At 46.5% G+C, this 21,671-nt stretch overlaps 1 protein-coding gene across 2 annotated transcripts in view; it reads left to right on the forward strand.

The window, feature by feature from the left end:
• Positions 1–6,363: 6,363 nt before the first annotated feature.
• The window catches only part of RNF144A (ring finger protein 144A), a 116,267-nt gene continuing 100,959 nt past the window's right edge, over positions 6,364–21,671 (forward strand). Inside the window, exon 1 of one of the 2 annotated variants that reach the window (XM_074991229.1) lies at positions 6,364–6,648. In XM_074991229.1, the coding sequence (XP_074847330.1) occupies positions 6,519–6,648 (130 nt within the window). In that variant the 5' untranslated portion in view covers positions 6,364–6,518. Of the gene's footprint in view, positions 6,649–7,154; positions 7,219–21,671 lie in introns of those variants that run through there. The other variant, XM_074991230.1, reaches the window with a different exon arrangement.

Consider the following 21,671-nt stretch of genomic DNA (forward strand, 5'->3'; position numbering starts at 1 on the left):
TCCCCATTAGACTCTGACAAAGGGTCACATCCCCCATCTGATCTGACTTGCTTTTTCCCCTTTTGATAAGTGCTGTTGATACTGGGGCATTTCCACCTTGCTGAATAGACCTTGTCAGCTCTGGCCCTCTCTTTTACTGGGACCCCACTCTTTAAATACACCTCTGAAACCACCCCCCACTTGTGCAGCTGATGAAGTGGGTCTTTGCCCACGAAAGCTTATGCTCCTTAATATCTGTTAGTCTATAAGGTGCCACAATACTTGTTGTTGTTCTCAAAGCTACAGACTAACACAGCTACCTCTCTGATACTTGTCCACTATTTGTAAATGTGGCACAGGGTGCAATTTTCTCTTATTCCCAGGAGAGCACTGCTTTTGTCAGGGCAGAATATTAAATTTTTCCCAAGATATAATCATGTTTTTATCTTTGATAGAAAACATTTTTTTCTTCTCTGGAAACAAACTGAATTTTTCAATGGGAAATAGCCTTTTGTTCAACAAACTATTCAAGATGAAAAATAAATGTTTTGCTTTTTTACATGAGTCCACTTAAATCTAACTTTTTAAAATGATTTCCCCCCCATATCTAGTTCTCCTGGGGGTACTCTATTAGAATGAGTGGGCAGAATTCTGTAATAGCTGCCTTGTGTTAAATAAATGCTAGAGTTATTTGCTTTATATTTTGCTAAGGCAGGAAGTCAAAAACCACAAAGTTCACATACTGCATATCTTTATTTAGAAGCCAACTTGCATTAGTAATCACCCTTATTTTGTTGCTGCATCAATAAAATAAAATCTCTAAGTGAAGCCAAATAAATTGAAAACAGCCAAGTTCGATTTAAGAGGAGAACTTCAATTTGAAATATAGTGAACTCAAAAAACATGAGTTAGAAGTAATTTTAGTTATTATAATTGTTCCTGAGTCCTGTTGCCAATTCTTATATATTTTTCTTTTCCCTTACTTTTGTGTGTAAAACACGAATACAAACGGGCAACTCAGTGATGATCTTGTTCCTGCAGACACTTATGTATAATAACTTGCACTCATTCACATAGTCCAATTCAACTTAGGCCTGAATTCTCAAAGGCATTTAGGTTCCTAACTTCCACAGAAATCAGTGAGAGTTAGACACGTAATCTCTGAGAATGTTGGCCTCAGTGCTTACAATTATTTGCATGCCTAACTGTTCATAGCATCTGGACCACAGTGGCTACGTCTACATGTGCCCCAAACTTCGAAATGGCCACTCAAATGGCCATTTCGAAGTTTACTAATGAAGCGCTGAAATGCATATTCAGTGCTTCATTAGCATGCGGGCAGCAGCGGCGCTTCGAAATTGACGCGGCTCGCCGCCGCGCGGCTCATCCCGACGGGGCTCCTTTTCGAAAGGACCCCGCCTACCTTGAAGTCCCCTTATTCCCATGAGCTCATAGGAATAAGGGGACTTCGAAGTAGGTGGGGTCCTTTCGAAAAGGAGCCCCGTCGGGATGAGCCGCGCGGCGGCAAGCCGCGTCAATTTTGAAGCGCCGCTGCCGCCCGCATGCTAATGAAGCGCTGAATATGCATTTCAGCGCTTCATTAGTAAACTTCGAAATGGCCATTTGCGTGGCCATTTCGAAGTTTGGGGCACGCGTAGACACGGCCAGTGTGTGTCAAATGCTAGTGTAAACAAACAATGTGGAAATATGTTTTTCTCTAATTTATTTCAATTACAGTAGTTTTACTTGTTTTAGATAAATAATGAAAGGTAAAATATTTTCAGAGAGAAATGAAACTTTTAAATTGAATTTTGGGGCTTCAGGACTAAATGATCACGATGGTCTGTCCCTTCTTGCTTTGGAATATATAAAGGAACAAGTAGATAAATAACATAGAAGCCACAGCTTCTGTATAAAAATATATTGTGTTACACCCAGTTGAAGAAATGGGAAAACACTTTTAAATAGTAATTTCTGAAGTCTGTTGTTTTATATTGTTATAACTACAATGACATAGAGTCCTTAAAGAACAAAAGAGTGCTGTGGGTATTTTGCAATTATCTCTCTCTATACAGAGATATTTTTTTTATTTTTTCTCAAAGCATTTTAACTGCTGCAGATAAAATTAAAAGGCTTGAGTGTACAAATTTAAGGCAAAATTCCCCATGACTTCTATTGGAATTTTGCCTGGTAAAGACTGTGGGACGAAAAACAAAAACGAAGTGTATGCTTGTGTATTTCAATGTGATTTTTTTCTCATGGCTAAAATCTTGGATCCAACATTATCCTCTGCAGTCAGATTGTGAACCGAGGAGTTGGAATTCTCTGATTGCTGGCCCAGTCCCAGCTTGAGGAATGGCTAGTGTATCCTTGCATCATTAAATCCATCTTGCTACTGCTAACTCCAAAAACCTAGTGCCCAGTAGCATGTGAGGTAATTTGAAGCACATACAGATGCATACAACCCCCACGCAGGCTTTTTTAATCTTACCTCTATTCCTACTCCTGTGCCATTTGCAGAAAAGAAATGCAACATTTGCTGCAGGAAAATAAATACACTAAAAAGTGAATACAAAAGTAACTAAAATGTCATACATTTAGAAACTTTTGGAAAAAAACTGACGAAGAACCAAAATTTTTAGAGAGTGCAGTGAAGAGAGTTCTGATTTGTGTTATTTTCACATGGACTTCAGTCCTGTGCATTTTTTGTTGTTGTTACTATATTATGAAATGAAAAACCCAGACCCCATTCTATGTGGCATTGCTTCCAAGGAGATGAAAATTGTATGCACCAAAAATACATACCAATGAGAACTTGCTTTTGTTTTTAATGTGCTTGGAAGTCTAAACCTTGACATTTTTTATACATTTTAAAATTTATGCTGCTTCTATATGAAAAAAACCTCATTTAAAGTTTTATGTTTTGACTGTAATAAAATGAAGAATTTTTATCTATAGAATTGAGTTTCAGTATTAATCTGGAGTGGTATATGCGATTTTTACATAGGTGCAGTATATGGATGTGGTTCCTATTAGAACAAACTGTATATTTTAGGCCCAGATCCTACGAAGATTTATACGCATGCCTAACTTTAAATACAGGTAGCAAGAGTTTAATGTACTTGAAGGCAGTCGGAATATTTCCTGAGTATGTAATGTAATATATGCCCTATTTGAGGTGATTAGCTTTCATTGTAAGATATAATGTGAATATTTTAGTATGTTTCAGAAATGTCATGTTGAATTTATTACTGAAATTTTAAAACAACGTTTTGTGAAAAGTTTATATTAATATATTGTATGTTGTAAATAAAGTCTTTCCAGTTTCTTAAATATACTTAAGTTTTATTTTTGCAACATATAACCCAGAACCATATAATCTATTACATTCACAAGGAATGTAATATCTTCTGTATCTAAGGTCCTAAGAATGCCTTGCTCATACAGTGCTCATGCGGGGCTAAACATAGATTCTTCTCTTATTGCAGTGTGTTTTGTTGTGTGAGCCTGGAATAGGAAAGATCTGGATTCTGTTTCTAGTTTTACCACCTTGGAGAAGTCACATTCTCTCTCTCTGCGTGCATGCACATGCACTCACGTGTGTGTGTGTGTGAGTTTCCCCATCTATAAAATAGGGTTAATGGTATCAACCACCCTTGTAAGTCCTGTGTGACTTATTGACCAAAAGAGCAATATAACAGCTGGATATTACTATTATATGGTTTAGTTGATCACTCTGTGGCTACATCTACACTACTGCAGGTGATCAACCCGCTCGGGGCGATCTCTTGGGGGTTTATTTTATGCATGCATGAAATGGCACTTTCCAGGGTCAAAACTGACAAGGATTAAGGAGGGTCAAGGGGAGAAATCAACCATGTTCCATGTAGACAGACATTGAAGTTGATTGCTGATAAGTCGATTATAGCTACGCAATTGGCATAGCCCATGTTATGAGCATAATTATGTTACATTGTACTCTTAACATGACCGGCTAACATAATTGGTGAAAATGGAGAGATGATATCTTTGCCTTTACAGATAGAAGTGGCAAAACCTGGTGGATCCAGGGTGGTAATAGATGAAAGTGATAGCCATACAGCATCTGTGGGATACAATGTAGGCTCATTCATTGGTGGTGCAAAAGACAGAGGGGGTTCGCTGTTCTTTGGGTAGACTTGTATAACTAGACTTACCATTTTTCACCCTATATTTTGTGATACTAACCTTTTATTTTCAATGGCAGGGATGTAGTCACCGTCAGGGTATGAGCAACCTTTCGGAGGGGGAGTGTCACAATTTGACCTTTTTACCTCTGTGTATAGTCCAAGTGCTAGTGATACTTTTTAAAGTCACTAATAGTCTTTCTTACAACAGCTTTGTTAATAAATAAATAAAGATGAGGAGCTTTACTGCTTAGGGGGTGGTTGGTAGAATTAGCTGATCTTTTGTTAATCCACAGGTGGCATGGCTTTGAGCAAGCTCCTGGCTGCATGGGGGAGAGGGTGGGCCTGAACTCCTGCCTCACGTGCTAACAAAAATGGGTTTGCATGCCACTCTTGGCACATGTGCCAGGAGTTGCTGACTGCTGATGTAGGTGATTTAATAGAATGTCTTCTATTTCTAATGACTATGATTAACTACTCTTGCTGCTGTTCCTCTCATAGGCCACATCTCCATGGGCAGCTTCTGTTGACAAAACTGGGTTTTTGACAACAAAACTTGCCAAGCAGCTACACGGTTAAAATGCTCAGTTGAGAGTTTGTTGACAATACTCAGCTGTTCAGCCGGCAGCGTTATACCTCTCCTGGATCAGGTATAATGCCTCTGTCAATAGCGTTTTATCAACAAAGTGCCTGCGTAGGTGCTTCTGTTGAGAGAGAGGGTTTCCAGTTCCGCAGGCAGCCCTGTTTGCAGAGCTTCCAGTCAGCTGTTCTGTGGATAGAGGGCAGGGCAGTCTAGCTGCACTCTGTTGACAGAGCAGATTGCACTTTTTATCTGCTTTTGTGTATAGACGCCATTTGTCGACAGATGTTTTGCTGGGGTTTCTCTGTCGACAGTGACCTCTGCTAACAGAAGCTGCCCGTGTAGACACAGCCCTGATGTCTTCTTCAAGCTTGTGGAGAAAGGGAAAGAGAGAGGAAAAACACATGTCTTTGTTTGATGTCTCTTCTAAAATAGCCAAGGTTCCTCATACACCTTTTTCACTGCTTCTCTATCAGACAAATCTAGTCCTTAGCTGGTATCTATTTTTTTTCTCCTCATTTTAATAGTCTCTGTTCTGCTGCAGAATGATTTGATGAACCAGGAAGAAAAAATGGTGCAAGCACCAGGCATTCAGATCGGCTACATGCACACAAGAAGGTTTTTCGGGCAAAATGGCTTTTTGTCAGAAAAACCCGTGGAGCATCTACAAGCAAAACGTGCTTTGTTGACACACTGTCAACAAAACTCAGCACTTCCCTGGGTAGTGTTATACCTTTGTGCATTCAGGTATAACACCTTTGTCCACCATTTCCTGTCGACAAAACAGCTGTGTAGACACTCCGGGGCCCTTTTGTCCATAGACAGGGCTTCTGGTTCACTGGGCAGCCCTGTTTGCAGAGCCTCTGGTCAGTTGTTTTTTCGAGAGAGGGCCAGGTAGTCTGCTCTCTGTTGACCACGTGGATTGCTCTTTCGATCTGCTTTTATGGGTAGATGCGATCTGTTGATGGAGGTTTTGCCAGGAAATCCCCTCCAACGGTCACATCTGCCATTGGGGTGCTGAGGAAGGAAATCATGTGTTTGGTGAATAACAAGAAGTCTTGTGGCACCTTATAGACTAACAGATATGTTGGTGCATAAGCTCTTGTGGGCAAATACCCGCTTCATCAGATGCAGGGGGGGGGTGGTTTCAGCAGGGTATTTAAAGCATGGGGTCAGCTCTGGCCCTCCCTCTTACTGGGACCCCACGCTTTAAATAACCCTCTGAAACCCCTCCCCCACTCATGCATCTGATGAAGCGGGTCTTTGCCCACGAAAGCTTATGCGCCAAAATATCTCTTAGTCTATAAGGTGCCACAAGACTTCTTGTTATTCTGTGACACCTGTTGGATGTTTTTCAAGTCAGAGGGGGCAGGATCACCCCTAGTTCCAGCACTTCTGTTCCAATCCCCAGGGAAGGGCAAGTTAGGCCAGTTTGCATTAGACCAGTTTAGAAACGGGAGCTTAGTGTATGCCCCACACAGCCCCAGCCCGCAGCAGGGGGCAAGCGCGGAGTCTCCTTAGCTGTAGTTGGGCTGCAGAGGGCGCTGATGTGCGCGTCTGGGAAACCAGTGGCCGCTTCAAAGGCAGCAAGTCAGCGGCTGCAAAACAGCTGAAGCTTAATGGCGTCTTTGTGCTTAGATTAGCGCCCCGCCTCCCGGGGAGGAAGGAAAGCCCCGAGCGGGGCACACTTGCCTGCACGGCTGGCGGGCAGGGGCTGGGTTCGCAGCAATGCCCGCAGCGCGGCCGCCGCCCTGCCCCGGCTGCTAAGCGTGCGCGCGGAGGTTGCATGGTCCATGCAGGCGGCCGCAGGAACTGCCCAGGCTGCGGGGCGCAGAAGGCGCCCGCTTTGGGGAGGCAGCGGGCGCGGGCACGGGCACGGGCACGGGCACGACAGCATCTCTGCTTCCCCGCCGCGACAGACGGGTAAGGGGCGCAGCATTGCGGGCATCCCTCTGTGGCTGCAAAGCGGAAAGGTCGATGCGGGGCTCAGGCCGTTAGCACCTCGGCCCCAGCCGCGCGGGGGCGTTACAGGGGGCAGAGCTCTAGCTCCCCGAGCCGCGCGAAGTGTGTGTGGGGGGGCCACGATGGGCTCTAAGCCCGGCACGTAGAGGGTACGGGGGAAGTGGGGGGTGCATCGCTCGCGGGGAATGCATCGCAGGGAGCTTGGGCGCCTTGGGGCTGGGGTGTCTCCCAGCAGCCATCGTGCAGAGCAGCGGGGCGAGTGTGTGCAGTTGTAGCCCTGCATCGTGCGTGTGATTGCACCATGGCGGGCTCCTGTCCCAGCTGCGCTGGCTCCACCCTGCTTTTCACGGAGCTGGATTCGCTGCTACTACCTGGGCTGCTGTGGGTCCGCCCGCCGCTACTGCATCTCTAGCCCCAGAAGCAGGCAGGGAGCAGAGGGTTGCCAACAGTCCCTTCCTCTCCATCTGTGTACTAGACGGGAAGTTGCTGAGGGTGGCAGAAAGCCGCAGGCAGTACCCCTGGAGAGTGTAGGTAAGTGCTGCTGGCTATTGTTATTAATATACTCTCTGGAGGAGGGCTGAGAAGGGAGCGATAAGAAAACAGCCCTTATTTTTGAAATACAACATTGGCAACCCTAGACTAGTCCAGCAGCAGGAGGAAGATGCCGCCAGGCGCTGCCGCCTCTGTTACTCTGGTATCTCCTTTCCACTCGGCTTGTTAGTGGAGAAGCAGACAGACAACCAAAGGGACTAATCCTTTCAAGCAACAGATAATCTGCAGGGGGCGGCAGGGAGGGGGCAAGACAAGAGCAGCCAGCCCTTGGCCCTGCCTGGAGTTGGGAGGGGTGGCTGTCTGGTGGGTGGGAGGGGAGGGGCCAGCTAGGGACCTTTTTGGTGTGGATGGGGCTAAGTAATGACCCCTCATCGTCTGACGCCTTTGTGCTGTGTCCAGCTTTCTGTTGGACAGGAAGAAGTTGTACTTTGCTGCCCCCAGCCTCCTCCACCTGTGTGTAGTGCAGGGGGGTTGTGATCAGATGAACATTTTGCCTCTTTGTGATACTGGTAGGACCGGTGTAGGTTTCTTGTAGGGAGCCTTTCTGCAGGCTTAACACGCCGGAATGGGCAGAGATGGCTCAAGCTATCGTAGAAAGAAGTAAAAGAGTTCATCTGTGGCCATCCTCTTAAAGGACCGAAAGGTGGAAGGCTCCCTGCACACTGGAGCCCTGTCTGCCTAGTCCTAGGTAGGACAGCTCCACTTACTGAGAACTCTGCTGCTGCTTAGGATCATCGCCTGTTCTTGGTCTTCCTAATTCAAACAAAGCCTAATAAAGGCCATGCAGGAAATCCATCCTGTGTTGCCAAGATCAGTAAGTGATTGCATTAGGGAGAGCTGGTTGTAGGCTGAGTTGGGGATGGAAAGAAATGAGACTGCCTAGTGTATTGTGGAGTGTTGCTCTATGCCCTTTTGTCCCTGGCTGTTCAGCTGTGCTTTCCTTCTATGCTGGGTGGTACCTAGGGCACTGTTAGTTAAGCTTAATGGCCTTCACAGGGTGTTTTAAATCCACTTACATAAATGGTTCTATTTAATTCTGCATGCCTCCAGTACAAGTGTGAATTCGTGTCACTGGTTTGGGTCTTTTTGAAGAATAATTAAAAATAAATGTGTTTGTTAATCTGATCCTTCTGTTATAATTTTCTTCCTTTGTACAATACATCTCAAAGAAATATGACTTTTGTGTTCTGACTTTTCTTGGCCAGAATGGTGCTATTTCAGTTTAAAGAAGCTCTGACACAGACTGTTCAATTTTGGAGGTATTACCAAACCATAACAACTATTATGAAAGACAACAAATGATGAAAGATTGCTGCAGAGGTTACAGTTTAGAGGCTATTTACAGATACTGTAACTAACAAAATCCTTTTAGTCCATACATACTAATATTCATATCTTCTGGCCTGATCTTCTCTGGAAGGCTAAGGACCCCCAAATCCCATGGTAATCTGGGGTGCACCTTTGAAAAGGGCAGGCACTGTGTCTCCATGTGTAGTACAGGCAAAACCTCTCTCGGCAGGCAACACCTATAATCTGGCATGATTTTATTTAGCTGGACGACCACTTATCATGGGTGTCGTCAAGTTTCCTGTGGTCCCATAAAGTTTGTTTATAGCCATCTGTCCTGGCTGTCTGTGGTCAGTGCTGTTACTTAGCTGTAATTTATCCTTAAATGTCTTCAGAGTCCAATAAGCAGTGGAAGTGTTGGTAATGCTGCTAGACAATATTGACCTCCGGTGGTCCAGCACATCCTCTCATATGGCACCAGTCAGGTCCCAAGAGTGTCAGATTAGGTTGTACCTGCCTCTGGAGTCTGGACCATTGAATTGAAGAAGGAGGTCAATGAGGCAGGAAAACAGACATTTAGTTGTTTGTATTTCCACTAGATTCCTAGATGATCAGCCACATCCTTTTGTGGAACGAGTTGTTTGACCTTCACAGTGATAACTGATGAATTTTATCTTTATTTACCTAGTGAAATGAATAGTGTGTAAATGTTATGGCTTCATTTGATGTTTACTTACAATGTCTAATCTGAAAGTGTCTCCCTCTGATTTTACAGTTTTTCTTGAAATGGCTCTCTAATCTCTTTTTGTTGTTGAGTACTTTTTGATCCCATGTGTGAAGAATGCTGGTAAAAATGGCAGAAGTGTTGGTTAGAGGAATACTGCTACTGGATTTTTTTTTTCTCAATCTGACTGACTCATAAAACTTCCAATCATAGATCTCCCATTAAATAGTACATTTTGGATTTTTTAGAAATACCTTTGAAAGAAAAATGGCTCATCTACACACAGTATTTGTCAGGTTGTATATTAGTTATAGATATTGCCACAAATGATTGAGACCAATAATGTTGGAATTTAAGCTAATAAAAGATACTTTCTTTGTGTTTGGACAGTTTGACAGTAGATTAGCATTTCTGCACATTAACACTGTAGTTATTAGGCAACATTGTCTCTTTTTTTCTGTTAAATTAGCAACTTATACACTTTTGGGTACAAGGCACCCTATTAATATTGTTGATTTTGTTAACTTTTAAACTTAAAATATACAAAACATGCATTGTAAAGGAAAATGACAAAGATCTAGCTTACTTTTATTACTACTTGTTCTAATTTTTTTCCTTTATCCAATTCTGTGGTTGTATTATTCTATAAGCACGTTACAAGATTTAATATCTGGCCACCCAACTAAACTCTTGGCCTTGCATTGTTAACTTAAGCATCAGTTTTTTTTGTCTGCCCAATGCATATGGTGTGAGAATGGTGCTACTATAATTGCTTTTATGTAGAAAAGGCCCAGAGACCTCTCTTGGCCTGGAAGAAGTCTTCTTCTGTTTGACTTATCAATGCTAATGCATTGCAAAAACTAACCCCGATCCTATACATGGATCCCCCGCAAGCAGATCCTTCTGCCTTTGTTCCTGATAACAAATTTGGAGCCTAAGTGTTCCATTAGTTACTAAATTTCTTACCACCAAGAAAATGAGGCTGCAGTATTAGTCAATGTGTGTATATGCATGTGTTTTTTTGACCACATTATTTTCAGTTTCCTTTTATAACTCTGAAACTGCTACAAACTAACTATAACCTAGCACAATACTTACTCAGTTTCAGTGGTTTAATAATTGCACAGTATGCTTCTTGGCTTGTTGTCAATTGCTGCTTTTCTAAACAGGCCATCTCCCTACGTGGCTGTGCAGAAATTAGTCTGTGTTCATCTCTGTGTGAGCTGGTGAGAGCTTTCTGAGGTAGCACTGACTAGATGATCACAACAATCCTTTATGACCTTAAAATCTATGACCTTGGTACAGCTATTGGCTACATGGTAGCAACACTGAACATTACTCTAGTAATGGGAGTGCTTTTTTGCTTCTGGAAGCCACTTAAACTAGTTCATATGTGGTATGTCACAACCCTTCAACCTCACTGCAAAAGGATCACATTCCACTACTCATGACGCCAGGATTTCCTTTTTTTTCCTACCTCTTAATCCTTCTCCATCTCTCCAGGAAAAAAAAATGTTTTTATGAAAACCATGGTGTCATTGGTTTGAGTTGGGTGCGATGCAGTTAGAAGTGCTTTCATAAAGGTCAAGCACACATCATTGTGGAGGAGTGGGGGTGGTATCAAAAGACTTACATGCAGCACATTCATGTGGTTGCCTGCTCATTCATAAAGCTATTTTTCAAAGCCTTCCTGATTGCCATTGCTTCTGCATGTGCATCGGTGAATGTCCTTGTGTCCATCTGTGCCTCAGTGCAACCCAGGGCATCTGGCTCTGCAACCCAGGCTGGCATGAAATTTTCCCCCTTTGATTCACAAATATTATAGAGAATATAGCACACTGTAGTCACAGTGGTGATGCTGGTTTGACAAAGAGCCAAACAGGTCAAAAGGCACCAGAATCTGTCTTCTAAATGACGAAAGGCACATTCCATTGCCATTCTGCACTTGCTCAGTCTGTAGGTGAAGCGCTGCTAGTTGCAGTCCAGGGCACCTGTGTATGGCTTTATGAGCCAAGGTAGCAGAAGGTAATCAGGGTCACCAGGGATCACTGTGGGCATCCCCATGTCACCAATCTTAATTTTTCTGGTCTGGGAAGAAAGTCCCATCCTGGAGCTTTCTGTACAGGCCTGAATTTCTAGAGATGTGTGCATCGTGTGCCTTTCATGATCATCCCACATAGATGTTGTTGAAATGGCTGTGTGATCCACCAATACCTGCAACATCATGGAGATGTACCCCTTTGTGATTTATGTACTCTGAGGCCAGGCGGTCGGGGCCAGGCATGTGGCATGTGGGGATGTGCATGCCATCTGTTGCTCCACTGCAGTTAAGAAACCCTATAGCAGCAAAGCCGTCCACTATGTCCTGCACATTGCCCAGAGTCACAGTCTTCCTCAGCAGCTGGGCACTGATTGCCTTAGCTGTCCCCCACTGTAAATCTGCCCACCCCAAATTGATTTCCCACTGGCCAGTAGCTGTCTGCAAACTTCCACAGAGTGATTACCACTCACTTGTGAACTGGTATTGTTGTGCTTCAGGGCAGGGGACAGCAAATCACAAAGTTCTGTGTAAGTGGCCTTGTGCATGCAGAAGTTCTGCAGCTGTTGCTGGTCATCCCAGACTTCCAAAACAATGCAGTCCTACCAGTATATGCTAATTTCACGTCTCCAGAACCTGTGCTTCACTGCAAGCAGTGCAGCCAGGGCAGCTGGCAGCTCTGCATTCCTGTTCTCCAGTTTTTCGTTATCATCATCCCAATCATCCACATCCATTTCATCTTCCCATTCGCTTTGTCTAATAAAATGCTGTATGACACTGCAGGAAGTGGCCTTAACATACTGTGCAATGACTCTACACTGTTCAGGATCAATGCTAGCAACCTGCAGTGGCATGAGCTGGGGGTAGGTTTTGGGAAAATGGCTCAAAATTCCTTTGTTTGCCATTTGTTTTCCAGTGGCAGGGGTTGGGGGCATTGCACTCTGGGTTGATGATGTCGGACACCCACCGGCACTTGCGGCACATTTTTTCCCATAAGCTACTGGCACAAAAACAAAAACATAATGCAGCTGGGCAACAGGCACTGTGAGATAGGTACCCACAATAGATTGCTGATGCTGTCGAACGTAGATAAGGCAACCGAGACACGCTAAGTTGACTTTCTGTACATTTGCAGACACTCATCTTTGACTTCATAAATTGTACGGGTATAAAGTTGACTTCAGTAAGTTTGACTTTATTTTGTAGTGTAGATGTAGCCCCAGCAGAATTCTCCTTGTAGCTGTCTCACTTGAGGACTGGTCCCTGAATCTCGGACATGGCTCTGCGTAATGTTCTCTACCATGAATTCAGTTTATTTTCGCGTTTTAACCTCTGTGTGTTCACATATGTGAATAGGTTAGTCAGTCTGTGGTGTTGTCAATTCCATTGCTCAATCTCGCACACTAACATCTTTTCAATGCTAATTTTTTTGTGTTCATTATTTTCGTATTGTGTTGGATATAAATGATGGAAGAAGATGCTAGTGTGTTGATGCATTTCCAATCGTGTATCCAGAGCACGCTGGGTAAAATTCCTGCCCTTTTTTTAATTTTCGACTTGTTCAGCTTGCTGATGTAAGACCAAGTCCTGTTCTGATTTAACCTGCAGAAGCCAGCTGTCTTCCTGAGTGGAGATGAGGAACGAATGGCGTAGCATAAAGTTGAGTAATGTCACACCTGGATGCCTTGTTTAATTAGAGGGAGGCCAAGTAATCCATATTTAACTCTTCTTAGTCTTTCCTTGTAAATCAGTCTCTCCAACTTGCTTAGTGCTCCTCTTCTTTCATCTCCCTACCATTTGTTAATAGGTCCTCCTAAAATGCTCAAGAATTCCAGGAGCAATCTTTCTTCCATAGTCTAACTCGAAGGCTGGGATTAAAGATATAGTTTTGACATGAAGGTCACGTATTCCATGACTTTTGGGATCTCTGTTACTACTTCTGGGGCTGGGCTGGAGCAGCAGCAGTCAGCCTCCGCTGCAATAGCATGTGTGGGGGAAGGGAATGGGATGGCTGGAACATCTGCAAGTCCCCAGCAGTGGTCTGTTTTTCCCTCCTCCCCACCCACCCCCATCCTGGGGCATTTTTAGTAAAAGTCAGGGACAGGTTACAGGCTCCCGTTTGTTTATCTCCCAGGGCCTGCCCTTGACTTTTGCTAACAATACTGCTGACAGAATTTCAGCCTTATTTGTGGTTGTACCAGCCCTGTGACTGTACACATTTTGCCTTGTTGGGGGGCAGAGAGATGGAGATCTCCTCTGTGGGTACTGAGACAAGGTAGGCAAAGACAGGAGAGAAGAAGATGGGCAGGGCATTAGACCAACCTTTGAGATACCTGCGTTTGATTTTATGCTTTGCCACAGGCTGCCTTTGTGACCTTGAGGAAATCACTCATTTTATACGTGCCTCATTTTTCCCATCTGTAGATTGAGGATGATACTTCCCTAGGTCATTGGACTGTTGTGAAGATAAATGCATTGAAAGCTGAAAGGCACTGCGCTATTACACTAATGAAGGCATGTGACAGCTTCTTGTCCCTTAAGAGAGTGTCATGCATTACACTGTGCAATCAGTAAGGGTAAAGGGTCATCACGACTAATGTTCCACCCATCCATGCTCCTTTTGCTGTCTAGTAGTAATGGAAGTGTGATGAATCCATCCAATTTTGACTTGGGAGGAACAAGTTTTGGATACTTTTGCACTGGTGGTCAAGAGAGATGGGCATCGCTGTCTTCCTTTTGACCTGGGCAAGAACAGCCACAGTGTGGCCTAAATAATTTAGCTTCTTCACTACTTATTATCTTGCTGCCATGAAAAGCATCAGATATACCTACCTCTTCTTCCTTTTTTGTGGACTTGATTGTTCGCTGCCCTTCACCTTGTAAAGTCCTTTAAACCTTTGCAAGAGTTGGAGTAAGACTGTATCAAAGCAGAGAACGCATGACACCCACTTGCACTGGATTAAATGGCTGAGAATCCTCCCTTGAGGTTTCTGTAAAAATTCTCTACGCTCTTGATTGTCAATTTGGAGAAAACTTCTAGTTCCTCTTGTTTCTTACATGCTCTCCGTGCATCTCTGAAAAGACACTTTTAGCACAGTAATAACCCACTTTTGACTCTTCGTCTTTTGTTTCAGGATGACATTCTATTTAAAACCAACTTGTTGGAAGACTAGTTTCCTAGGGATCAGCAATGCAGTGTAACTGGAGTGTACATTAAACGTCTAAGTTAAAATCTAGTTATGACAAATCTTCAGAAGATGTGTGATCATCTTCTTAGTAAATTGTCAGTTGATGCTAAATATTTTTCCCACTCATTTAACATTTCCATTAACTCCTTAAACTGTTGATGCTCAAAGATTTGCATGAAGCTTAACATGTCTGCTGGTTGGTGTTCCCTGTCTTTTGATTTAGGCTAACTACTACTGTTAAATATTATTTTATTGCCTGATATTTCTTATTGTAGTTAATAGCAGAGGGATTCTCCAGGGTGGCTTTTGTCACCCAGAAGGTATTGTATTTGCTTAGCCTCTTGGCAGGCTGCCACAGTGCTGGCCTCTGGCCTCCAAGTCAACACATAGCTGTTTTCTTTGCCGTTGTGTCAGACTGCTCCAGTTTCTGTCAGTAAGAGGAAGAGACAAATTGTTGTGTCAGGGACAGGCCATCAGCATTTATTAATAGCAGCAGTGCTCTGTTTCCCTGACAGGCAAAGCTACCACTGGTGGCAGCCTGGGAGGGGAAAGGAGTAGGAGGGTCATTTGGGATCTCTACTTTTCTCTTTCTCAGAATTTCTTCTTTTTTCTTCATTTGAGTTCCCATGTTGGGCTGATCCATTCTTTCAGCTATGGAGGGCTGGGTGTCTTTGGATTCAGTTAATTACATTTTGGACCTGTTAAAGAGCAGTGAAAATGCTTTGCGTAGACAGAACTGCAGTAACATTGAAAATGTCATTAATGTGAAGGTGGAGTGGACTTGTGGAAGAAAAGGAGTAATTAGAGAATATGCATCTGTACTTGCTGCTGATGGAGCCAGCAGTAGCTAACATTTGAGTCCAGATGCTCTCCTGAAAGTTAAGGAACTGTTGTATTTGTTCGTGTATGATTGTACATCTGTTTGATAGCAATAGTATGGGAAGCATACAGTTATTATATCCTTGCTAATACTTATGCCAAGTTCTAGTGTGTTTTAGCTGAGATCCATATGTTTAGATCTTTTGGTGACTTGAGTGCATTCTTGTTTTTTTTCTAACAAACATTCATGTATCTATATAGGCAAAACCAATTGGGAAAGTAATTTAGTAGAAACACCTAGCTCAGTAGACGTCTTTCAAGTCACTTGCAGTCCCAAACTTTAAAGGAAAGATGGTTAAGACACTAGCCTAGGGCTTGAGGGAGAGAGATTCAGTTCTCTGCTTTGCTACAGACTTGTGGAATTTTGGGTGTCTCATTTAGTTTTTATTTGCCTCAGTTTCCATCTGTAAAAATGGGGATAGCACTTCCCTATTATTTTACAGGAGTTTGTGAAAATAAGTTCAGTAAGGATTATAAGATGCTCACATATTAGGTTGATGGATGCCATATATGTATCTTAAATACATCTCCTGTAAAGATTTCTGCTGGGGAGTATCCTTTGAGTTCTAATTTTTATGGTCTCCTCACTGGCTATGGAGCATAACTAACAAACACTAATCTCAGTGCTTTACTTTTGTACTATAAACCAAGGGCGTATCTGTAAAAATGGTACAGTCTTGAGCTGTTCCAGGAACAGTGAACCCGTATTTTCTATTGCCTTACATCTTGGGTATTGTGTAGTTATCTGTACCAGTCCAGGGTGAGTGTGTAGACCTACTAGCAAATGGGAATAGTCCAACCATTCATTCTGGCAGTAGATTTACACTGGCTTTGCACACATGTGGCTGACCACACTTGGCATAAGGAGGTGGAAAATGAAGGCTCAGTGTTTATGCAACACAAAAGTGCCACATAAAGAAACTTATCTGGTACTCTTTTAAAAGCTAGATAGGAATAACAAAGGGTGTATGTCAGGGAGTGGGGACAGGGGAGAGGGTACCAGAGGTGATGTCTGCCACTAGGATCTGCGGTATCAATGCTGTTGGGATGGTGATTGAAAGGAGAGACAGCTACTTCTCCCCCCTTATGTTTGGAAACAACAGAATTGGAGGGAGGGAGAGAGAGAGAGAGAGAGTGTGTTAGCATGCATGCACACACTAGAAGCCAGCGTCCTCTGTGAAGGGCAGCTGTCTCCTAATTGAAAACACTAAGGAGAAGATTCTTCTTCAGGTTGCTTCACTGACTTTTGTGGACTACTCTGACTTGCATCTATGAGTCTGTTAGATTTATCCACTTTTTTCTTTCTTACTTTCCCCTTCCTTCTCCAATTATTCCAATATTTGTATGGTAGAAAATTGAAAGTTGCCTTTCAGTGTCGCCTGGTAAAGTATAGCTCAGCTTTTATTATCCATTTGTGGGTGAATCTCCTTTAAACTTAATAAATATACCTTTTGTAAATGAACATGTTAAGACCTAGGCTTTACTTCTTTCCTGTTACAATAGGAACGGATATAAATGAGGTTAAGAAAAGAAGGCGATTTCTGTTTGATTTATTTGTATTTGAGATAGAACTCTTCTTGAATACCAAGATCGGGATGCTAAGTGTATATATGTATAACTAGTCATGGAAGAGATTATCAAAGTAACTATCTGCTTTGGTAGCACCAATGAATACTTTGAGATTCTCAGCAAGAAATGAAGAACTGGCTGTCCCTTTAATCTTGAAGAAGTTTCTGTAATTTCATTTTAATATGGCTGGAGTTTTGGGAACTCTTTGTAGCGATCCGAACATGTCTTCTGAGAACTCTTCTAACTGTAGTGTTTTCTAGCTCAGTGTTCCTTAAACTATGTTCCACAGAACACTGGTATTCCATGAACAGATCTCAGGTGTGCTGTGAATGTCTGACACTTCTTTATAGCATTCACTGATGGTATATATTTTGTGTTATTAAAACCGTATACAATGTTGCTTCTTCATAGCTCTGATACCTGAGTAAATTACTCCTTTTTTGCTTCTAGTGTATAGCTGCGTCTACACGTGCCAGCTACTTCGAAGTAGCCACGCCAACTTCGAAATAGCGCCCGCCATGTCTACACGTGGTGAGCGCTATTTCAAAGTTGAAATCGACTTAAGGCGGCGAGACGTCAAAGTCGCTATCCCCACCAGGAGATGGCAATAGCGCCCTACTTCGACGTTGAATGTCGAAGTAGGGCACGTGTAGCCGATCCGCGTCCCGCAACATCGAAATAGCGGGGTCCGCCATGGCGGCCATCAGCTGAGGGGTTGAGAGACGCTCTCTCCAGGCCCTGAGCTCTATGGTCGCCGCGTGCAGCAGCCCCTTAAAGCTCCCCACCCCCTGCGTTCCTGTGCAGGAAGCTGAGAGCGTGTACAGGCGGCAGCACAGCCACGCGGCCTGCCTACACGCCTCCCTGCAGCCCCAAGCCACCACCCCCGCTGCCCCCCAAGCGCCCCCAGGGCACCCCCCCCACAAGGGGAGCCAGGGCTCCCAGACAGCCAGCCAGTCTGGGAAGAGGCAGCGGGGCCCCTCCTGGACAGAGGCCGAGATCCAGGAACTGCTGGGGCTCTGGAGCGAGGAGGAGCTGCTTCAGGTAATGGGGAGCAAGAGGCGGAATGCGGATGTGTTCGCTTGGCTGGCCGAGGGCCTGGCTGCCCGGGGTCACCCTTCTTGCACTCCTGACCATGTCAGGAGTAAGGTGAAGGAGCTGCAGCAGGGTTACGCCCAGGCCTGGGATGTGGCCAGCTGATCTGGGGCCGCCCCTGCCACTTGCCCCTTTTGCAGGGAGCTCAGGTCCATCCTGGGCCCCTGGTACACCTCCTGCCTGCTGGCCACTCTTGACACCTTGGCTGACGAGCCCCAGCAGGCCCCGGAGGCGCAGTCCTCCCTGGAGGCAAGCCCTGCACCCCAGCGGTCCCCCCAAGAGCCCACCCCTGGGATGCCGGAGGAGGAGGAGGGGGAATCCTCCTCCAGCGACGGGGGGCTGCACATGATCCTGCTGTCCCGGAGCTCCAGCAGGGCGTCAGCCCAGAGGGTGTCCCCTGACCGTGGGAGCGGACCGTCAGGTATGTACCCCCCCGGTGCACACCCCTGGGGTTAAGGGGCAGGGACAACAGACATGACCAGGGCCCTCCACATGCCCAGATGACCATGGCCCCAAGGACAGCAGTGGCATGTCCCTCAGAAGAGTGCATCAGCCCCTGCCCCCCCCCAGCAGGACAGTGCCATGCCCCATCCCTGGGGCTGGGGGGAGCGGAACCTAGGGTCCCCCGGGGGGAGGGGGTGGGACACCCATCATCATCATCAGCAGCATCTCCCGGGGACGGGGATGGGGAACCAGCAGCAGAGGGGTGGGGGGACAAGGGCCACTGCTCAGGAGCCACACTAACAGCTGTCTCCACTCTTCTTCCCCCCCATGTTCCGCAGCTGCACCATCAGAGGGCCTGGAGACCGCCGGTGAGGTCTCAGTGGTCCCGGAGAGCCCACCGGGACCATCCCAGCAGGCCAGCCCCTCGGCGGAGCACCAACCAGCCGCAGGACGGGGCCGATGGCAGAGCCACCACCACCCAAGGACGGCCACGGACCCCCAGCTGCTCGCGACCCTCCGGCGTCAGCTGGAGGTGTCGGAGTGGCGCCTGCGGGTGGAGGAGCGGCAGCTGGAGCTCCAGGAGCGAGCGCTGGCCTGGCGCCAGGAGGCATGGGGGGCCTTTATGCGCACGTTCGAGCGCATAGCAGAATACCTGGCCCCCCATGCCACGCTGCCCGCCACTCCACCCGCTGCTCCGACCGCCGTCCCACCACTGTCCGCCACCCTGGGGCCTTCTGCCGAGGGGGACCTGGGGCCTGCTGACACCCGCCAGCCATACCTGCCGGTTCGCCCTGCCCCCAGCCAGCCTTGGCCAGGGCTCAGACTGGGGCGAGGGTTGCACCCGCCAACCCTGGGTGCCGGACAGTAGAGGGGTGCGGGGCCCAGGATGTGGCCCCCCTCTCCCCTTTTGTACATATCCCCCCATATAATATATTTGTATATAGTCTGTGTTACACCCCTGTTCTGTTATATGGTACCTGCCCCCCCATGTAAATAGTTCCCCCCTTTTGTTCTGCTCTCTCTATATATATTTTTGTTGTATGACTAATAAGAGAAATCACCAGTTTTTGCTTTCAAAAGGAACAGCTCCATTTTTATTTGCAAGAAAAGGGGGGGGTTGTGTGCTCTTGGGTGCTCTGTGGTGTGGGCGTGGGGGCAGGGAGTGTTGTGGAGGATGGGGGGGTGCAGTGGGGGGTCGGCCAGCGTTCACCCTGCGGCCTGGTCGAAATGGGCCCGCAGGGCCTCCCGGACCCGGATCCCCTCGGGGCCCACCTGGAGACTGGGGGCAGTGGGTGGCTGCACGTCAGCCCTGCCAGCCTCCACAGCCCAGCCCTGGAAGAATGCCTCCCCCTTGCTCTCGACCAGGTTGTGGAGTGCGCTGCATGCACCCACAACCTGGGGGATGACGGTAGGGCCTGCATCAAGGCGGGTGAGGAGACACCTCCAGCGCCCTTTCAGGCAGCCAAAAGTGTGCTCAAACACCTGGTGCTCATGGTTCAAGCGCATGTTGAAGCGCTCCTGGCTGGCTGAGAGATGGCCCATGTAAGGGTGCATGAGCCAGGGCCGGAGGGGGTACGCTGCGTCTGTGACGACGCAGAGGGGCATGGTGGTGTCCCTCAAAGGGATCTACTGCTGGGGGATGTAGGTCCCCGCCTCCAGCCGGCGGCACAGGCCCAAATTCCTGAACACCCGGGCATCGTGAGTGCTGCCAGGCCACCCAACATAAATGTCCAGGAAGCGGCCCCGGCTGTCCACCAAGGCCTGGAGGACCACCTAATTGTAGCCCTTCCTGTTCAGGAGGCGTCCTCCGCTGTGCTCCGGGGCATGGATGGGGATATGGGTGCCATCCAGAGCCCCAAAGCAATTTGGGAAGCCCAGGGTGGCAAAGCCTGCGATGGCGGCATCCGGGTCCCCAAGCCGCACGAGGCTGTGGAGGAGCAGGGCATTGATGGCGCGGACGACCTGCAGGGGAAGGACATGGGAGAGCACCAGTGATGGGTGTGTCTGGCCCTCCCCACCAGGTCTGCCCTCCCCCGAGTCCTCTTACCTCCATGAGGACAGCCCCGACGGTGGCCTTGCCAATGCCAAACTGCTGGCCCACGGATCGTTAGCTGTCTGGAGTGGCCAGCTTCCAGACAGCGATGCCGACCCATTTCTCGACCGTGAGGGCACGCTGCATGGCGGTGTCCTGCTGCCTCAGTGCGGGGGTGAGCCACTGGCAGAGCTCCAGGAATGTCTGCCAGTAGCTCCACAGCCGGCGGTGTGTGCGTCGGGGTGGGGGGGGGGGCGGTCGGAGGGCAGCAAAGTCTGGGGTTGCTTCCTCCTCCCCTGGGGGCAGCTTCTCTTCTGTGAATAAAAGGTGGTCAGCTGCCTCCTGCATAGCATTGAGCAGGGCAAGCACTGCTCCTGCAGGGGCGGCTGTGTGGACCTCTGGCTGCTGCTGCTGCTGGGGGTCCATACTGCTTCAATGGGTGTGCGTGCCTGTGGCTCTGCAGACCGCTTGCTGTGCAGGCTGCATGTGTCTGGGAGGGGCCCTTTAAGGGAGTGGCTAGCTGTTGCCCCAGAAGTGCTAGTCCGCCCTGTGACCCTGTCTGCAGCTGTTCCTGGCACCCTTATTTCGATGTGTGCCGCTTTGGCGTGTAGATGCTCCCCTGCAGCGCCTACTTCAATGTGGTGCTGCCCAACGTCGATGTTGAACGTCAACGGCACCCTCCCTGGAGGACGTGTAGATGCTATTAATTGAAATAGCTTATTTCGATGTCGCTACATCGAAATAAGCTATTTCGATGTAGCATACATATGTAGACATAGCTTATATGTTGCTATTTGTTTTTTGCTTTTTCTTTTGTCTGACAGCAATTTTTTTGAAGAAAAATTTCATAGGTGTTCTGCATAAAAATATAATTGTTTGGTGTTCCATGGTCTCAAAAGGGTTATGAGACACTGTTCTAAAGTAGCTGCATCACTAATGAAAACAAACAAACATCTCCCCTGCCCAACCCTTTATTGCATTTTCTTGCATCAGTCCCAGACATCAAAACGAAGACAGTTGGACAATTTGAAGATGTAGGGTATCATACATGGGTTAATTACTTTATTTCAATAATGTACTTTATTTGCCATTCTTGAAGCTTGGGTCATGCCAATACCATTTTCTTAACTTCATGAAAGAATAATGGGAATGTAGAGGTGGGGCCTTTTCCTCCAAACG

The sequence above is a fragment of the Carettochelys insculpta genome, chromosome 3, assembly GCF_033958435.1.
Source record: "Carettochelys insculpta isolate YL-2023 chromosome 3, ASM3395843v1, whole genome shotgun sequence".
NCBI classification, from domain to species: Eukaryota; Metazoa; Chordata; order Testudines; family Carettochelyidae; genus Carettochelys; species Carettochelys insculpta.